A 16,540-nucleotide genomic window follows, 5' to 3' on the forward strand; every position below is an offset into this window, starting at 1 on the left:
CCTTCAGGAATCTATCAACACCAAGGGCATTTTCCAAGGGCACTCCCCTGAGTACTGCTGCATCAAATCAACTTTTGCACAGTAATCATGAGAGAAATCTCGTTGCTGCCTGCCAAATTGCTACTGGACCAGATTTGTATGCGAGGTTAAAATGATGGCTATTTAGAAAAGGACTTCTCAGTATTTATGACCTAATGTGGAGCGACTTTAAGAAGTTTTTGCTGAGCTTGTCTATTACAGCTACTCATGCAACTATCCAAACCCAATTCTGCATCCCTCTCATGTATCCGTGCCAGCCACAGGTTCTGTGCTCCCCCTGCTCCGCGCTCGCACGCCTGTTGCTGCATTCCTGAGGAGGCCAAACAGTTCCTCCGAGAAGAACATCTGGAGATCTGCAGTCACCCTGAGCAAGGTCTGCTCCGACCGCCACAGCCTCGGTCAGCCCTCTGACACTGCCCACAGGTCTCCTCGCTGAGAGTCCCTCACGTCACTTCCCAGGGTACCCAGTGCACCCCCCCGTACCTGGCAGGGCTCTCAGCACCGCATCTTAGAAGGCACACAAAAATAGCAAGGACAGCAGGGTGCTGCAGGGAGTTGAGGGGTAGCCCTGGCACAGTGGGGCGACGTGGCTAATCCCTCCCAAGGACATTAGCCCTCAGCTGTGCGAAACAGCTTGTGCTTGGACACTGGCATGGATCAGTCCCCAGTGACTGGCCCAGGGGCCACAGTGCCTGCGCGCAGAGCATGGAGGCAGCCGTTGCCACCGCTCAGGGAAGGGAAGAAAGTCACCTGACACCAGCCTCCGTTCTTTTTGATTTTTCCAGGTACGGGAAAAACTGACAAACCCAAGACGACAGCCACTTCTAGCCATGAGGGAAAGCAAGGGGAAGACAAAGTCAGACTTCAGCAGACCTGTGATCTACAGCAAGGAAGGACTGCTCCGGGCTTGCGTGCTTTCTCGGCCAGCTGCCGGGGGTCAACAGTAAGGGCCAGGCCTTCAGAGAGAAGGCACCTCTGGAAGGGGGGGGCTCAGTTCCCCTCAAACAAGGATGCAGGATCAGGACGAAGGTGCCTTCAGATGTCCCAACACTCTATGCTTCTCAGCTATTACTTTTTTCTGCTGTGACCTTCTGGTTGATAGCAGCTAACGACGATCCTCTTCAGGCAGCTATAGCTGTTGGCATGGGTATCTGCTACCTGTTTTTGAGGTACAACCCCAACAGGCAGAAGGCAGACCATCCCACTGCCTCCCATTCCTCCACAGCAGAGGTGGGGCACAGGCCGGCAACGCTCCAGGCCAGCCTGGGGCACTGCGTGGCCGGCAGCTCCTGGCCCCTTGCTGCCGCCAGAGGAGTGTCCAGAGCCCAGCCCGGCCCCTGCCAGCACGGCCAGCCCTTCTGCTATGGCACCCACCTCTGCCTTGGCACCCCGCAACTAGAAAAATCCGGAAACAGTGAATGTTCACATGTTACACCGCTACGGTTCAAGCCATCGCACTGGGAAATAAAACCCCACATCCCTTTAGGATATTGCTTAGGATTTGCTCACAAACCTGCAGGAACAATTATTTTGCTCTGCTGTAGTCAATGGGCAGCCCTTACAGGGCACCTAACCGGGGAGATGCTGTGCCCCGCTGAGCATGGAGGGTCCCATCTCCCAGCGGGAGGCCCCGCAGGCCCCACTGCCGTGCCGGGAGCCCCGGTGCTCCGCAGCCTGCGGGCACTGATCCTGTGCGGAGCTGGCCTCCAGCAACAGAACTGGTGGTGTTTCTGCTCATCTCTGACAGCTGTATTTGATCATTAGCTGCAACCAATTCCAACCTTTGGGGCGCTTTTTCTTGATGGTGGTGAACGAGGGGATGTGGGAAGCTGCTGAGAGCTGTCCTGAACAGACCCACTGTCTTCACCCTGCTCTCAGCAGCTGACAGCTCAGGAAGGCAGCTGCTGGCACCCACTGTCATTTTTCACCCTAATGCTCTATCCTAGCTCTGACCAGTGCTCAAGTTTAACACTGACACTCTGAACCACTCCTTTGCTTATTCTTTGTCTACAGAATTCTTATATCCTCACCACAAGCCACAAAAATTTCCTCACAATAGATTTTTTTTTTATTTTTCTGCTTTTCATCTTCACTGGGCATTTTTGTTAGGGAAAATGGTCCAACACCTGCACCTCTGAGAGCCAAATCCCATCTTCTCCTCCTGCCTCACTGGCTGCACTGATCCAAGAGTAACATCTCTCCAGAAGTAACCACCACGCTGTGCTTGCAACCAGAAGGTGTGCCTCCAGGACTACCCCTTTTCTTACCAGGAGGTAACAGCAGATCAGGCTTGAAGCACCCGGCTGCTGACAAGAAACAGCCCTTAGTTTTGAAGGCACCTTACGCTGCTATTCAGTCCCCAAAAAAACACAACAGGCAGCCACTAGCATCCCACGAGCCATACTATGGCCCCCACCGTATGCAGGACAGTGCAGAGAGTGTCTTTACAATGTCATGCATTCTGTACATATCTACTTCCACAGCTCTGTTTTTTCTCAGATGACACCAAATATAAAATTTGAGCACTCATAGTCCAGTTCCAATTTCCGACATAGCCTAAGATGTAATATAACTGATTAGTAAATGGGTGATGGTCTTCAAATGGTTTTAGTATTATTTTTTTTTGTAAGCAATGAAGTGGTTAACTTGTTAGAAATATGCATATAAAAACCTATCTTCCTCCTTCTTGACATGGTAAAATACAAAATAAAGACTTTTAGCATACTATGCAACATTGCTCTGGCTCAGCAGAAACCACAATCAAGGCAAAATGCCCAGTCTCCATAAAGGATTAAGTTTACCAATAAAGCTGCAACCTAAAAACTGCACCGTGATGAAATGGAAAATTTCCAAGTAGGCTTGGTGTTTCACTTCTCAATACTGCTGGCACGAACATTATCACAGCATCTAATATAGAATACACACACACCCCCCCCTCAAAAATTATTTTGATCTTAATACTATGTTATCCTCAATAACAATTTGGAAAAGCAATGAGCTGTGGTTGAAATCACTTTCATTTCCTTTGAACAAAATTTTACTTGCATCTTCCAGTTTTATCAGGTATCTATTTATCAAACTGATTGTTTGTGGTTACCACACTGTCAAAGATTTTTGAACTACCAAACTTCACCCTCTCACACCTTCTTCTTAATAAAATATTATAAAACAACAACAAAACCAACCCCCAAAACCAACAACAACAAAAAAAAAACACAACAAAGAAAACCAACCAACCCAAAAAAACCAAACCAAACCAAACCAAAAAAAAAACAACCCACCCCTCAAAAAGCATCTTCTCATTCTTCAGCAACTGCCTTGGTGGTTTAGCTTTTACCATTCAGTGACAGATCTTCCTTGGAGTGTCAGCAAATTGCCCATATTGACATATTGAGTTGCTGTGTGTTAATTACAGTATTTGAAAATGTGAGTTGTCTTGGCCACTGCAATTGTGAGGCAGGATGCATTTGCCTGAACCTGGTCTGTAGTTCAAGGTTTATGATTTTCCTACCTTGCAATGAGCTTACAGTGTGCAATAAGCACGTGACATGATGGGTTACTACAGCTTAGCTGACATAGGCTAATTTATTAACTCATTAACATATCTGAGGTCTTCTATTCATTAAAATGTCTTGGATACATTGAATTTGATAGCTCTCAGCTCAAAAGTGAAAGATAAACTCAGAACATGCTTCTTGATTTCTAAAGGAGCTTCATGTCCACAGTCATTTACAGCTGTACTTCCTCTGGAGAACAGTATGTTTTTCTTTTCTTTCTTTTTGTTTGCTTCTGAATGCTCTTTTGCTATGAAAGTAGATGAAAGTCACAATATAACTGAAAATTTGAATCTATGTTTAGAACTTGCAGAAATTCTACAAAAATCCCCAAACCAGAAAAGCCCATATAACTCACTGATAACACATAAAATTTAGCAGGCTCATCTATCAGATTTACATAATATGATTTATGAAGTAAACTCTTCAGATACATAGTTAGAACTAATAAAGTCACAACAAATTGGGTGTGGAGGAAAGCAGATTCCCCGTGAGCCATAAATAAGATATGAATACATTCTAGAGACAGCTCCTTTATTCCTGAGTACAAAACCAAGACATGAACGCAAACTATGAAGTGGGCCACTGACAATATGGGCAAATTCAGACGAAAGAAAATATTGTCGCTCTTGCAGGTTTCAGAGATTCTGTTTCTGTGTGCACTCTGGGTTTGTGCTGTGCAAGAGGCTGCCGAAGTCAGTGGCTGGCACACAGCAATCCCTATTTATACATTTCTTTAAAGAACAATATAATAATTTGAGCGAATTGAGCAACTGATCAGTCCAAAAGCCATGAGCTCTGATAATCTTTGCTCACAGTGATCCTGTCCTGAAGATTATGAAGTTACATCGTACCAGACCACTGCATGTGGGCAGAGCGCCGTGTAAGGATCAAATGCTCTCAAGATGTGTTCAAGCTCAACTCACTGACAGAAAGCAGGAAATTCTGTCCCTTCCCAGAGTCTATAGAGGGAGGTGGCTATTAGAGAAACTAGCATTTGTGTTTGAGTATTTTCAGGTTATAGATGTCTTCTCCATCAATCTTACTCAATTAGCATCCCCTTCCTTTCCAAATAAATAATGGGTTATAGCGTACGTGGATCTTCAATCCAAACTGATGTGTTATTGATGGCAAAGAAATGGCTAAATTGATATTGCCTTTGGAATGGAGTTCTTCATAAGGCAGGAAGCATTTGCTTTTGCATTTCTCTTTAAATTATTTGATTAAAAATCTTTTAATACTACAGACTGCACAGGAAGATACTACTGTCTTTAAGCCTTCTTCACTGGTTTGTCTCCCACGTTACACCCATTGCCAGTACTGACTTCTGGTGTTGCTTTACAGATCTGGACACCTTACGAATGTGTTGTTTCTACGTCTGTCCTTTTAGACAACACTCTTCTTCCAGAGGCTCTCTAATCTAGTGTTAGTCCTGAGAGCACTTCTATCTTCACTCTTACAGTCAAAAATCATGGGAAATATCCCTTGAACCTGCTGTATTGCGTACTTATCGAGAGGCTTCACCCTTAGCTCAGTTTTGCTCCTTCTGAAAGCTTGATGCACACACTGCTTCCCCCCTGAACTTCTGCGCTGCTTCTGTTGATTTGCTAAAGCCCGGTTCCAAACGCGAGCGCACACCCACAACCCGGCCAGCCGTGGGAAGCCACGCTGCCGTGAACGTCCCAAGTGCTGCCCTGCCCTGAACCCCAGCACACCGGCCCAAGCCCTCCTCCGACAGCCACCCTCTTCTGCTTCCTGATGCTCCAGACACTCCACTTCGGATTAATTTCAATTCTTTTATTCCAGATGTGAATCCCCCGCTGTGAAGGTGTGCTTATTGGGGCTTTTCTGTGTCTGGAACTTCCCTTTCCCCTGCTGCCCTCTCCTGGTTTTAAGACTGTTGTGTTTTGTTTATTTTGTTTTTAAGATTTCATTTTCATTTGGGTTATGATAATCTCTCAAAACGTTTCACAGTACAGGGAAAACTGACTAGCAATTAAATTGTTCAGGATATGACTCTAGTTCCGTAAAAAAATGAGCTGCTGTTTGCCCCGGCTATTTTAACAGCTATCTTCTCTGGGTTAATGATAACAATGAAGCTTCCAATTAATAATATCCTGCTAATTTAATAGCTTGGTTAATGTGAGGAAGCTGCAGCATCCTGAACAGCAATCACAAATCATCCTGAAAAATAAGTCACTGTCCTGGGTTGATAATTCTTGGTGGCTTTGGTGAAAGTACAATGTCAAAGCAGTATTTAAAAGTAAAACAAAAAAACAACAACAAAAAAACCACAAGAAAACAAACAACCCAGAAAAACCCAAACACCCACTATTCTCTTTTACAAATAAAGAAACCCCCAAGACTCAAAATTGTTTTCAACAACAAATACGTAATTCTTCCTTGAAAATGACCTACAAAAAAGTTTTAAAAATATGTAGCACTGTGCTTTTTCCATTGACAGCTTATAAAAGAACGTACATAACATGTCCCTCCCACCACAAAAACCTCTTCCCTTTAACCCACATTTCCTTAAACTGTGGGAATATGTACAGCAGAAAATCTGATCTTTCCTGGCTTTGTTAGAGAGGTATTGAAGACCAAGATACTTGCAGCTAAAGTGACGACACAAGAAAGCTGAATTCTTAAAACCCAAAGTATTAGTCATTGAAACGGAATATGTCCCACAAAAAAAAGCTGAAAACATACTGACTAAAAATATTTTCTCCTCTTAAATAGATCAGTCATCACTTATCTTTTGCTCTAGTTCTCCAGGCATCTTAGACAAACTTTGGTAACATCTCATATAAAAACACGAACCCTTTCCCTTTCAAGCTGCAAAAAGCAAACAAGCCAAGATTTTCTTTCTACTCTCAGCTCACCTTTAAATTCTGTCAGTGGCTCTGCACGCCGGTCTGGCCGCTTGGCAGAGCTCCACAAAAGAAAAAGGCTCCCCAGATAAAAAGAAAATAGTTTGAATGCTTTTAGTATTTTCACTTTTCTCTGTCCCAACAATGCAGCTCTGTGCTCTGGGAACGAGCGTGTGCGGGCCGAACACAGGACGCCATTCTCCCGCCCGGTCCCCGCGCCGAGCCGCCGCGTCCCCCCGCGTCCCCCCGCGTCCCCGGGCCGGGCTGGCCCGCCGGCACCTCGGGGGGGTCCCCGGCCCCCAGAGCGGAGCAGAACCGGCTCCCGGCAGAGCCGGCGCTCCCCAGGGCAGCACCGCGGGGCGAGCACCCCGCGCTCGTGCCACCCGCGCCCCCGGACCGATGACGCTTCGCCAGAGCGAGGGAGGGCAGCCCCTTGGGGCTCCCCACTGTTCTCGTAAGGAAGCACCCGATGTTAAGGCCAGCCAAAATATTTCTAGTGAAAGCAGGATGTGCAGGTGGACTTTCAAAAGAGGACATTTCTCTCCTGGAGAACGGGATGTTTCCTAGAACCGCCCTACTGTGCTGATAAAACACAATCATTAAATGCAAAAGAGATTCCAAACAGCATTAAAAGGTGATCTCGGCCATGCTTCCCCTGCTGTTCACATTCCTTGCTGTTCACTAAATCTGTGCACGGCACCTTCTGAAAAATTCTCCACATTCTGTGCTGTTCGGAACAAATTCTGGCATACTTTGTGGAGGACTACCATAAGGAAACCTGACCTCAAAGCTCCCTGGAAGAAATCACTTATCACAACAGGAGAAGCACTAACCATGAGCCCAAAAGACACAGACTATCTGATACTAGAAATCTCTTTTAATCACTGTACCATTTAAACTGCAGATTCTTTGCATTAATGGGGAATCTCCCAACACAAACATCTTTACCCCCACAGCAAGAACAGATCAAACACTTAAAAGGCAAACAACACCTCAGCAGTGCAAGCAGTTTTCCTTATTTTAATATTGAGCCCAAGCTGGGCCACAAACATTGCTTACTACAGACCAACAGCAGAGAAAAGAAAAAAAATCTAACCCAGTCTCCTAAGTTGACAGACAGAAGATACCTGATTTCACCCCTTTGGCGTCGCAATAGGCAGCAGCTCACAGACTGATTTTTAAAAAGCAAATTCCAGTAGCAGCAGCTAACAAAAGTGCTGAGCCTGGGCATTCACCGGTGACCCGGGTCTCTGCCTAGCAAAGCAGCCACATTCACAACCCTAATACCACTGACAGCTGAGAAAGGAGAAAGCCACAAGACGTACAGTTTCGGAGGCAGGCAGAGAGCCCTCCATGCTGGGTGGGCAGCGAGGGAAGCACGCAGTCCAACCCCAGCACCCCTCCGCCCGCCACGCATGCTGTGCTGCCGAGTTTCGTTAGCGGGGACGAGCTCCAGCCCTGGCAGGCTGAATTCTGCCCTGACAAAGCAGGACCTTGTAATATGAAGCAGTAGTACCCTGGGTGTCTTGGCAGAAGCCCCAAATGCATGTTTGAGAAAGCAACTGCAGCTCTGAACAAGTGAGGCATGAATGCACTGCAGAAGAGTTACCAAGTCTGCTAAAAATACTTCATCGCTGACCCTGTCAGGAACATATCTGAAGTGAGAGTCTTGTTTCCTGGAGAATAATAAAACCAAAAAGCAAAATACATCTGCTGGCAACGGTCTCGGAAGTTAATGTTAAAAACCAAACAAACAGAAACCCAACATAGTGTCAAACAGAAAAACACTTTGCATTCCTTCCAACAGGCAGACTGATGGGTTGAATGACATGCTTTACACATCTGCTAGAGCTCCGGGCAAGGTGTAACCTCAAAATCTCTTCCTCTGTAACCTGCCACAGGAGGTTGCTCAGACTCCCATTACAAGTTAAGGAGCTTTAGGGTGCCCTATTACAGTTAGGGTGCCCAAAGAAAAGTAGGAGCCATCAGACTGGAAATGCAGTTAGGAGACACGATGCATCTGGTCTGTCCCTCCCCGGTGGGACAGAGAGCGAGGTTCTTGTGGGGAGCAGGTGGGGAGCCTTCCTCTCACCCTCCTCTGCTAAGCACAAATCCACAAGGCACCACAGGCAGAACATACTGAAAGCAAGGTCGGGGGCGTGAACGAGCCCTCTGGGGAAAACATGACAAGATGAGGTTTTTATTTTATACCTTGAGTACGCACAGCAAGCATACCCTGTATGTTTTGGGAAACTGTTGGGCAGTGAGACAATTTATTCTCTAGGGAAGGAGAAGTGAGAGAAGTTTCTTCATAGCTTACTTCTCTGCAGTCAGACAACTGTGTTCACCATCTATTCGTAACAGATCTATCCTTAAAAAGAAAGTTATTTTTAAGAGAAGTTCATTTATTCACCAGGCATGTTTTCACATGGATTATGTTCTGTTAATTGATATCAGCCTGGTTGTCTGTACCATATTCATTCAAGGAAAGCAGAGGTGGGTACTAAGTCTAAGAGACACCACACTGTGTGTTTCCCTCACAGTTTTTCAGGTCATAAACACAGATAATCTACATTAGTACACTGTCTGGATTTGCAGTAACTATCTACTTAGTAGCAGTCTGACCAGTTAATGAGGATGCTGTTTCAGGGGAATTCTGCTGTTAGGAGCTGTCCTGAGGGTGGCCCACCAGGACTCAGCCTCCAACGCCAATCTGCCAACTACTCCCACCCGACTGACCTCTGCTTTTGCTCGGCAGCCCTGCTCAATAGCAACACGAGCAAAGGCCTTGCTTAAAGACAGGAAAATGAAAAAGGTGCAAGAGCTGCAGAAATATTTACAAAAACTTGTAACAACAGAAGATGGGCTGATAAACAAGTGCTCCTTCTCCCACTCCCCTCAATGTCAAAACACAAGCTTAATTTTCTGATTTAACTGCTACCTCACTCGGGTTTACAGTTTTGGGAAATCAATGCATTTCAAGTTTAGACACTGATCAGTAACTACAGTTTTTAAAGGGAACCGTGTCCCACCTTCTTGCTCAGAAAGTGCACAGGTAGTTTGAGGAGTGGCATGCTCTAAACCCATACTGAGAGTGCGAACCTTTGCAGAAGTCATGTAGCAGACAGACTGTTGGCAATCCTACAAGGTGCCAGAATTGTCATGCTATTCCTTTCCCTCACACTGCTTTCAGCTTTCATAACGCTGAATATTTGGAAGGTGAGTCCTTTCTTGTGCCCACCTCAATTTATTTTATTTTTAATCAAAATTTTAAAGTTTCAGATGTCTCAGGCTGAGTTAACTTAAAGCATGTTCTAAAAAAAATCGTAACAATTAATTACAGAAGCTTTGGTCTAACTCAGGTCAGTACATTTCTAGGGCTCACTGTAATAATGCACTGATCCCAACACACATTAATTCATTCTTACTCTCAATTTACCATACAGGCTCTGCCCAGTATGTAGTACTGACGACTACTCCGGTGGATGGTAAGGCCCCACCTGGATCACAGTGAGCCCATAAGGTATGGTCACCTCTCCAAACCGCTGGCAAGCAGTGTTTACAGCTGCACAGCCATGCCAGAGCAGCTGGGACACCACTAGCACCGTGCACTTCTACAACCCCACTGGAGCCCCGGGCTGCTCCACGGCCACACAAAGGCTCTCAGCACACGTGGCTCTGAAAGGTTTTGTGGCTGCATGGCAGTGCCATGAACAGAACCCATACAAACCTCGAACCGGAGCTGAAGTAAAATCTGTTGCTATGGGTGTCAGCTCACAGAGGAATTCTTAAAACTTCCTTTGCTTCTAAACAATAGCTTAGAAACCAAAAGGCAAAGGCAGCATCTTCCTCAGCTGACGGATGCACAGCCCTCCAGGCATCTGTCCGTGCCATCCCCAGCTCCCTATCCCCACCCTGCTCACAGCTGCCTCTGGAGCCGCTCAGTGACCTTTCAGTAAAATCACCCAGATAATTAAACAGACAGCATTTTTCATTAATCCATCTTATTTGGACTAATGTTTGGCAGTTAAAAGGGGACAGTTGAAGCTACATAGCGAATTCCACTAAAAGCACTCTGTTTTCCAGCTGTGTAATCTATGTGTAAGCGGTGCATCCATCTCGTAAAAGGGAGCCACGTACAAACAAAGCAGTGACAGACCAACTCGGAGTCCTGCCTTCTCCCTGAACTAACTCTAACTGCATAACAACTCTCCCCATTCAAAAACCTGGCCTCAACGTATGCACTAAAACTTTTCTGGAAGTACCTAGTTGTTTTCTGCTTCCAGTTTTTCCACGCATTTTTAATGAAAACTGTCATTGATTAGCTGAAGACAGCTCAGCTTTGTTGTAAGACAACAAAGAGTATACACAGATCACACACAAACCTCACCCAGGAGACAGTCAAAAGTAGTGCACGAAAATACCCTCTCAGAAGTAACTCTGCTGAATAACTGCAGAAGAGTGTCTCATGTTGTTAAAAATAGAACTAATTTTTGCATTGGCAGATGGAGTTTCAGACATAATATCCACTGATCCACTTGAATAATTAAGTGTTGCTACTCCATAGCATAACAAAGTAACTAATGCAATTTACTGCCCTTTCTATAAAATGTGATGTAAATACTGTTTGCTAATTTTTCAGCAATGAAATTAATAAAGTTCATAGTACTGTGCAGCAAGCTTCTAGTTGAAATACTACCATAGCTGCCAAGATATGGGCATCGTTCTCTACACAAAAGCTATTTAATCTTCCAGGTAATTACCTCCTGGAACAGAGCAGTCATTTAATCCAGAAATCAGATTTACTCAGAAGGAAGCAGAAGAAACTCTAGACTGGTAATCCTCAGTAACCTGAAACATGTGGCTAGACAGAGTGACAGATAGTAGCTGATGCACAGTGAGATTTTTTTAAAAAAGTATATTATATGGTTTTAAAAGAGCTACACGTAAAACAGTCTTCATGGTAACATAGACTCTGCATATTGCACAAACTGCTGATATATCACAGAATCAAGTCGAGTTTTTATTTTCAAATCTTCTTCGCATTTCATTTCTGTTTAGAAAACTGTCTTCTTTCACATACGAACTGGAACATATTACATGAAGTACTGAACGGTTATTTACTTTTATTGCAGGTCTCCTGGAGGAACAGCTATATACAGTTATGTTCTTTTGCATTTGAGGTATTTGCTCCTACTCCCCTGCTACCTCAGTAACCATTTTCAGTCTATGAGGGAACAAAGGGCTCTGCATCTTCCTTACAACCCATGTTATCATCAAAATTCTTTTCCTCAAAGTCTCAGTCCAACAGAATTTCCTGGGTTAGAGCATTAAATCAACTGCAATTTTCGAAGAAAGTTTAAGTCCTGAAAGGAGAGCAAATAACCTGAAAGATTTGTCTGTGCTGAAGCTGTTGCCTGTGAAGTTATGAAGGATGCATAGGAGGCACTTTAAACATTAAAAAAGCAAGAACAAACAACCAAACAAAAAAAACAACCAAACAAAAAACCCAGCCAATTTTTTTACTGCAAGGGTGATCACACACTGCAATAGGTTGCTCAGACTCCATCCCTCCAGTCAGCCAAAACCCAGGTTATGGTCCTGGACAATGTGCTTTAGCTGCCCTGGCCTGGGGCGCGGGGGTTGGACTAGACAATCTCCAGAAGCCCCTTCCAACCTCAGTGATTCTGCGATTCTCCAACTTTTGGGATGTGTTTTAAATTCTTCGGTTTACACAATTTTGGATCTACTGCCAAATGAATCCAGCCACCTGATCATCATTTACCAATAATAAATTATACCAACCTCATAAAATTAATGTCTGTAGAGCATGATTAACTGTGAAGGAAACAGCCTTATGAAACCAAAGAAGCTCTACTGTAAGTGGACATCAGATTAGCAGACAATATTAACCAGTTCTTTGTGGAGCGTGTTTATGCCATTCAACTGTGTGGCAAGTATTTCAGTGGTAAAGAGCAGAGGTCATCTCATTTGTGCTGCTACCTTTTCTCTGGAGGAGACAGCAAATGACTACTCAGGTGGCAAATGCTAGCATAATAGCTAAATGCCACCTTTACATCATTCCAGCACGGGGACGTGGCAGTGTGGGGCACTGGTCTGGGAGACATCCAGTCAGCAGAGGCACCGAGGAGGTCACGTACACAGGATCAGGTCCTCACACGACTCAAAGTCTTCAGCATACATAGTGTACATATAAGCCCTTCAACAAATCTTAATACTTTTAATGCTTTTTCTTTCTAAACTCTCAAGTTAAATAATGTAAAATTTCCCTTTACCTTGCTAAAACCATTTAACATATACAGTTAAAAAAAAAATACAAAGGTCACATTCCAGGTGGTTGGATCAACAAAAACAACTTGAAACCAAACACTGTCAACGAAACCTGATCGTGAAAATCAGGTTCAGTTTCACTAGGGAACATGTGGGCCCCCCGCAGAAGGAAACAGGAGCCTTGGTCACCTGGGATATGGAGATGGCTTTTTTGCTTCAGTCTTCACTGGCAAGGGCTCCGGGCATGACGCCCAAGATGCTGAAGGCAAAGGTGGGAACTGGGAGGATGAAGAATCATCCAGTGTAAGAGAAGATCAGGTTCGAGAACATCTCAGGAACCCGAAGGTGCACAGGTCCGTGGGACCTGATGAGATGCATCTGCGGGTCCTGAGGGAACACCGGTGGATGAAGTGGCCAAGCCACTACCCATCATATCTGAGAAGTCATGGCAGTCCGGTGAAGTTCCCGCTGACTGGAAAAGGGGAAACATAACCCCCCATTTTTAAAAAGGGGACTAAAAAGAACCCGGGGAATTACCAAGGTCAGTCAGTCTCACCTCTGTGCTCGGCAAGATCATGGAGTGGATCCTCCAGGAAACTATGCGAGGGCACATGGAAAATAAGGAGGTGATTAGTGACAGCCAACATGACTTCACTAAGGGCAAATCATGCCTGACAAATCTGGTGGCCTTCTACGATGGGGTTACAGCACTGGTGGATACGGGAAGAACAACTGACATCACCTCCCTAGACTTGTGCAAAGCTTTTGACACTATCCTGCACAACATCCTTGTCTCTAAATTGGAGAGACATGGATTTGATGGATGGACCACTCGGTGGAGAAGGAATTGGCTGTATGGCTGCAGCAGTCAACGGCTCGATGTCCAAGTGGAGAGCGGTGATGAGTGGTGTTCCTCAGGGGTTGGTGTTGGGACCAGTGCTGTTTAACATCTTTGCTGGTGACATGGACAGTAGGATCAAGTGCACCCTCAGCAAATTCACCGATAATACTAAGTTGTGTGGTGCGGTTGACACACAGGAGGGAAGGGGTGCCATGCAGAGGCACCTGGATAGGCTGGAAAGTGGGGCCCGTGCAAACTTCATGGAGTCCAACAAGGCCAAGTGCAAGGTCCTGCACACGGGTCGAGGCAATTGCAAGCACAAATCCAGGCTGGGCAATGAGCGGATTGAGAGCAGCCCTGCGGAGAAGGACTCGGGGTGTTAGTGGATGAAAAACTGAGTATGAGCCAGCAATGTGCCTTTGCAGCCCAGAAAGCCAACCGTGTCCTGGGCTGCATCAAGAGAATTGGGGCCAGCGGGTCGAGGGAGGGGATTCTCTCTGTCTACTCTGTTCTCATGAGACCCCACCTGCAGTGCTGAGTCCAGCTCTGGGGCCCCCAAGGCGGGAAGGAGATAGATCTGTTGGAACGGGTCCACAGGAGGCCATAAAGCTGACTGGGGGGTTGCAGCACCTCCCTTATGGGGCCGGGCTGAGAGAGTTGGGGGGGTTCAGCCTGGAGAAGAGAAGGCTCCGGGGAGCCCTTCGAGTGGCCTCCCAGGGCTTAAAGGGGGGGCAGGAGGGGGGGGACGGACACTCTGGGTCAGGGGGTGGGGATGGGACGAGGGGGGACGGTTTTGCACTGAAAAAGGGCAGATTTAGGTGAGCTCTAAGGCAGAAATCCTTCCCTGTGCCGGGGGGGGGAGGCGCTGGCCCAGGGTGCCCAGAGCAGCTGTGGCTGCCCCCTCCCTGGAAGGGTTCAAGGCCAGGTTGGACGGGGCTGGGAGCCCCCTGGGCTGGGGGAAGGGGGCCCTGCCCGGGGCAGGGGGTGGGAACTAGATGGGGTTTTTAAGGTCCCTTCCAACCCAAACCATCCTATGATTCCGTGAAAGGCCAGGGTATGAGCTGGTAAGAGGATCCTTGAGAAGTGATCAAGTGTACTAAAAATTGTCCATTAGATGAACTGTGACAAGAATTCAAGTGTGGTATCTTGAAACTACAGAACAGCCTGAACAATCAGGTTTAATGCACCATAGTCAGCAAAATGCAAGCACACTAAAGTAATAAAGCTGCACAAATTTCATTAATTGTTCATCATGTGCCAAACTGGTCAGAGCTTCTGCACCTAGACTGTATCCCAGCAAATGAGCTGGCACTTCAGTCTCTTTTCTCCCATCTTCCCCCAGGCTTACGTTCTCTATCCTACACCGGCAGGAGAGGAGCATTCTCCTCCTAAATCCAAGCAGCCAGGGCCTGAGTGTGAGAGCCTTCAGCTGTGGGGCTGCCCTTACCCTAGCAGGGAAAGCCAAGCTCCCCAACCCCTGCCAGGGCACATGATCTCTTTGGTAATCCAACCCTGTACAGCTGTCAGCAAGAACCCGATCCCAGCTCCACCAGCATCGACACAGCAGGGCCAATTATACAAGCAACTCAGCAAACAATGTGGACGCAGACGACTAGCATCAGCGGAAAAGGACTTGCAGACTAGTCTGTCCACAGTAACTAAATGCAAGAACTTGTTTAGTTAAAAGCACTGAGAGCAGCATTAAAATTTATCCCTTCCATTATTCTATTTTCATCAATATATACTTTTAACGCAGCTTACACAGAAAGTTAAAAAACCAGAAATCCAGCCCGTATCAGCTAGTAACTCAACCATCAACCTGAGCAGCACCAACACTCAGGAGAATGAGAATACATCTAATCCTGAAGAACTACTATAGAAACACCACAGCTGAATAAGGAATAAATTACTTTAAAATTGAATTTTCATACCCAACTACAACATTCAAAATGAGTATAATCATTTCACTCACTCGCGTGAAACTTTCTAACCAAGGCAAATTTGTGTGAGCTTCTGCTTCCCCTACACGTAATTATAGTATGCAGTGCAGGCACAGACTGAGCTAGACATTGCCAGGAAGACAGTGCACAGCACCACATACCAAAGCATCTAAAAATACGGGCTTCTTTAGAAATTAAATGCTAAATTAGTAAATCTTCCCAAGCTACAACAGCAGAGTTTTGAGTCTTTCCCTAAAAAGATTTAAGAAAGAACATGAAAAACATTGAGACTAGAACAATAGAATAACCTAAAGTTCTTCCCCCTCAGTTTGCTCATGAGTCTAATTTTGAACTTTCTAATTTTAAAATCTCCCTCTTTAAACATTTTGGATAAGAGTTATTACTGATAAGAAACTGATAGAACTGAAGTTTGGGGTTTTCCCCCTCATTTAAATGGAAGATGAAGTAGCTACGTAAATGGCACAAGGTTCTGTTAAATAATATCTGGAATATGTAACCAAATAGCACCAGAAAAGAAACCATACCTCAAAATGCTGTTATTGGAGAAAGAAGGCAGGAAGGGTGTTTGGGCTGAAGAAGATGATGAAAAATAACCAACTACATCACTCCAAAACACGCTGGGAGGATCATCTGTCTAGTTAACTACTCCTCTGGAAGGCAGATGAGCGCAACAGCCAGAGAGAAAACCACCAAAACAGGAAGAGAAGGGAAGGAGATGACATGCTAAAAATATGAAAGCATGCAACTGTGGCGGAAAATTAAGAATATTTGTTTAGTCTCTCTCCCTCACTCATCCAGTGTTTTTTAGTGATTGAGGCATGAGCAAGGGAATATTGCCAGCTCAACTGATGAGGAAACTACACGGCAATCAGTAGCGTGCAGCAATCTACAGTGCAGAAGGACTGTGGTAGCAGTTACAGGACCTGTTCTAACAAACTGCTGCAAACAGCTACTTCACGAAGTGTAAAGTGTATTCTTCAGGCG

At 45.5% G+C, this 16,540-nt stretch overlaps 1 protein-coding gene across 6 annotated transcripts in view; it reads right to left on the bottom strand.

The window, feature by feature from the left end:
- The window catches only part of TMCC1 (transmembrane and coiled-coil domain family 1), a 190,279-nt gene that overhangs the window by 34,744 nt on the left and 138,995 nt on the right, over positions 1–16,540 (bottom strand). The window contains exon 1 of one of the 6 annotated variants that reach the window (XM_032987813.2): positions 7,789–7,895. The exons of the other annotated variants lie outside the window; for them this stretch is intronic. Within the exon in view, the coding sequence (XP_032843704.1) occupies positions 7,789–7,818 (30 nt within the window). The 5' untranslated portion in view covers positions 7,819–7,895. Of the gene's footprint in view, positions 1–7,788; positions 7,896–16,540 lie in introns of those variants that run through there. 6 annotated transcript variants of the gene reach the window in all.

This window comes from Tyto alba, unplaced genomic scaffold, assembly GCF_018691265.1.
Source record: "Tyto alba isolate M040663 unplaced genomic scaffold, T.alba_DEE_v4.0 Super-Scaffold_3, whole genome shotgun sequence".
NCBI lineage: Eukaryota > Metazoa > Chordata > Aves > Strigiformes > Tytonidae > Tyto > Tyto alba.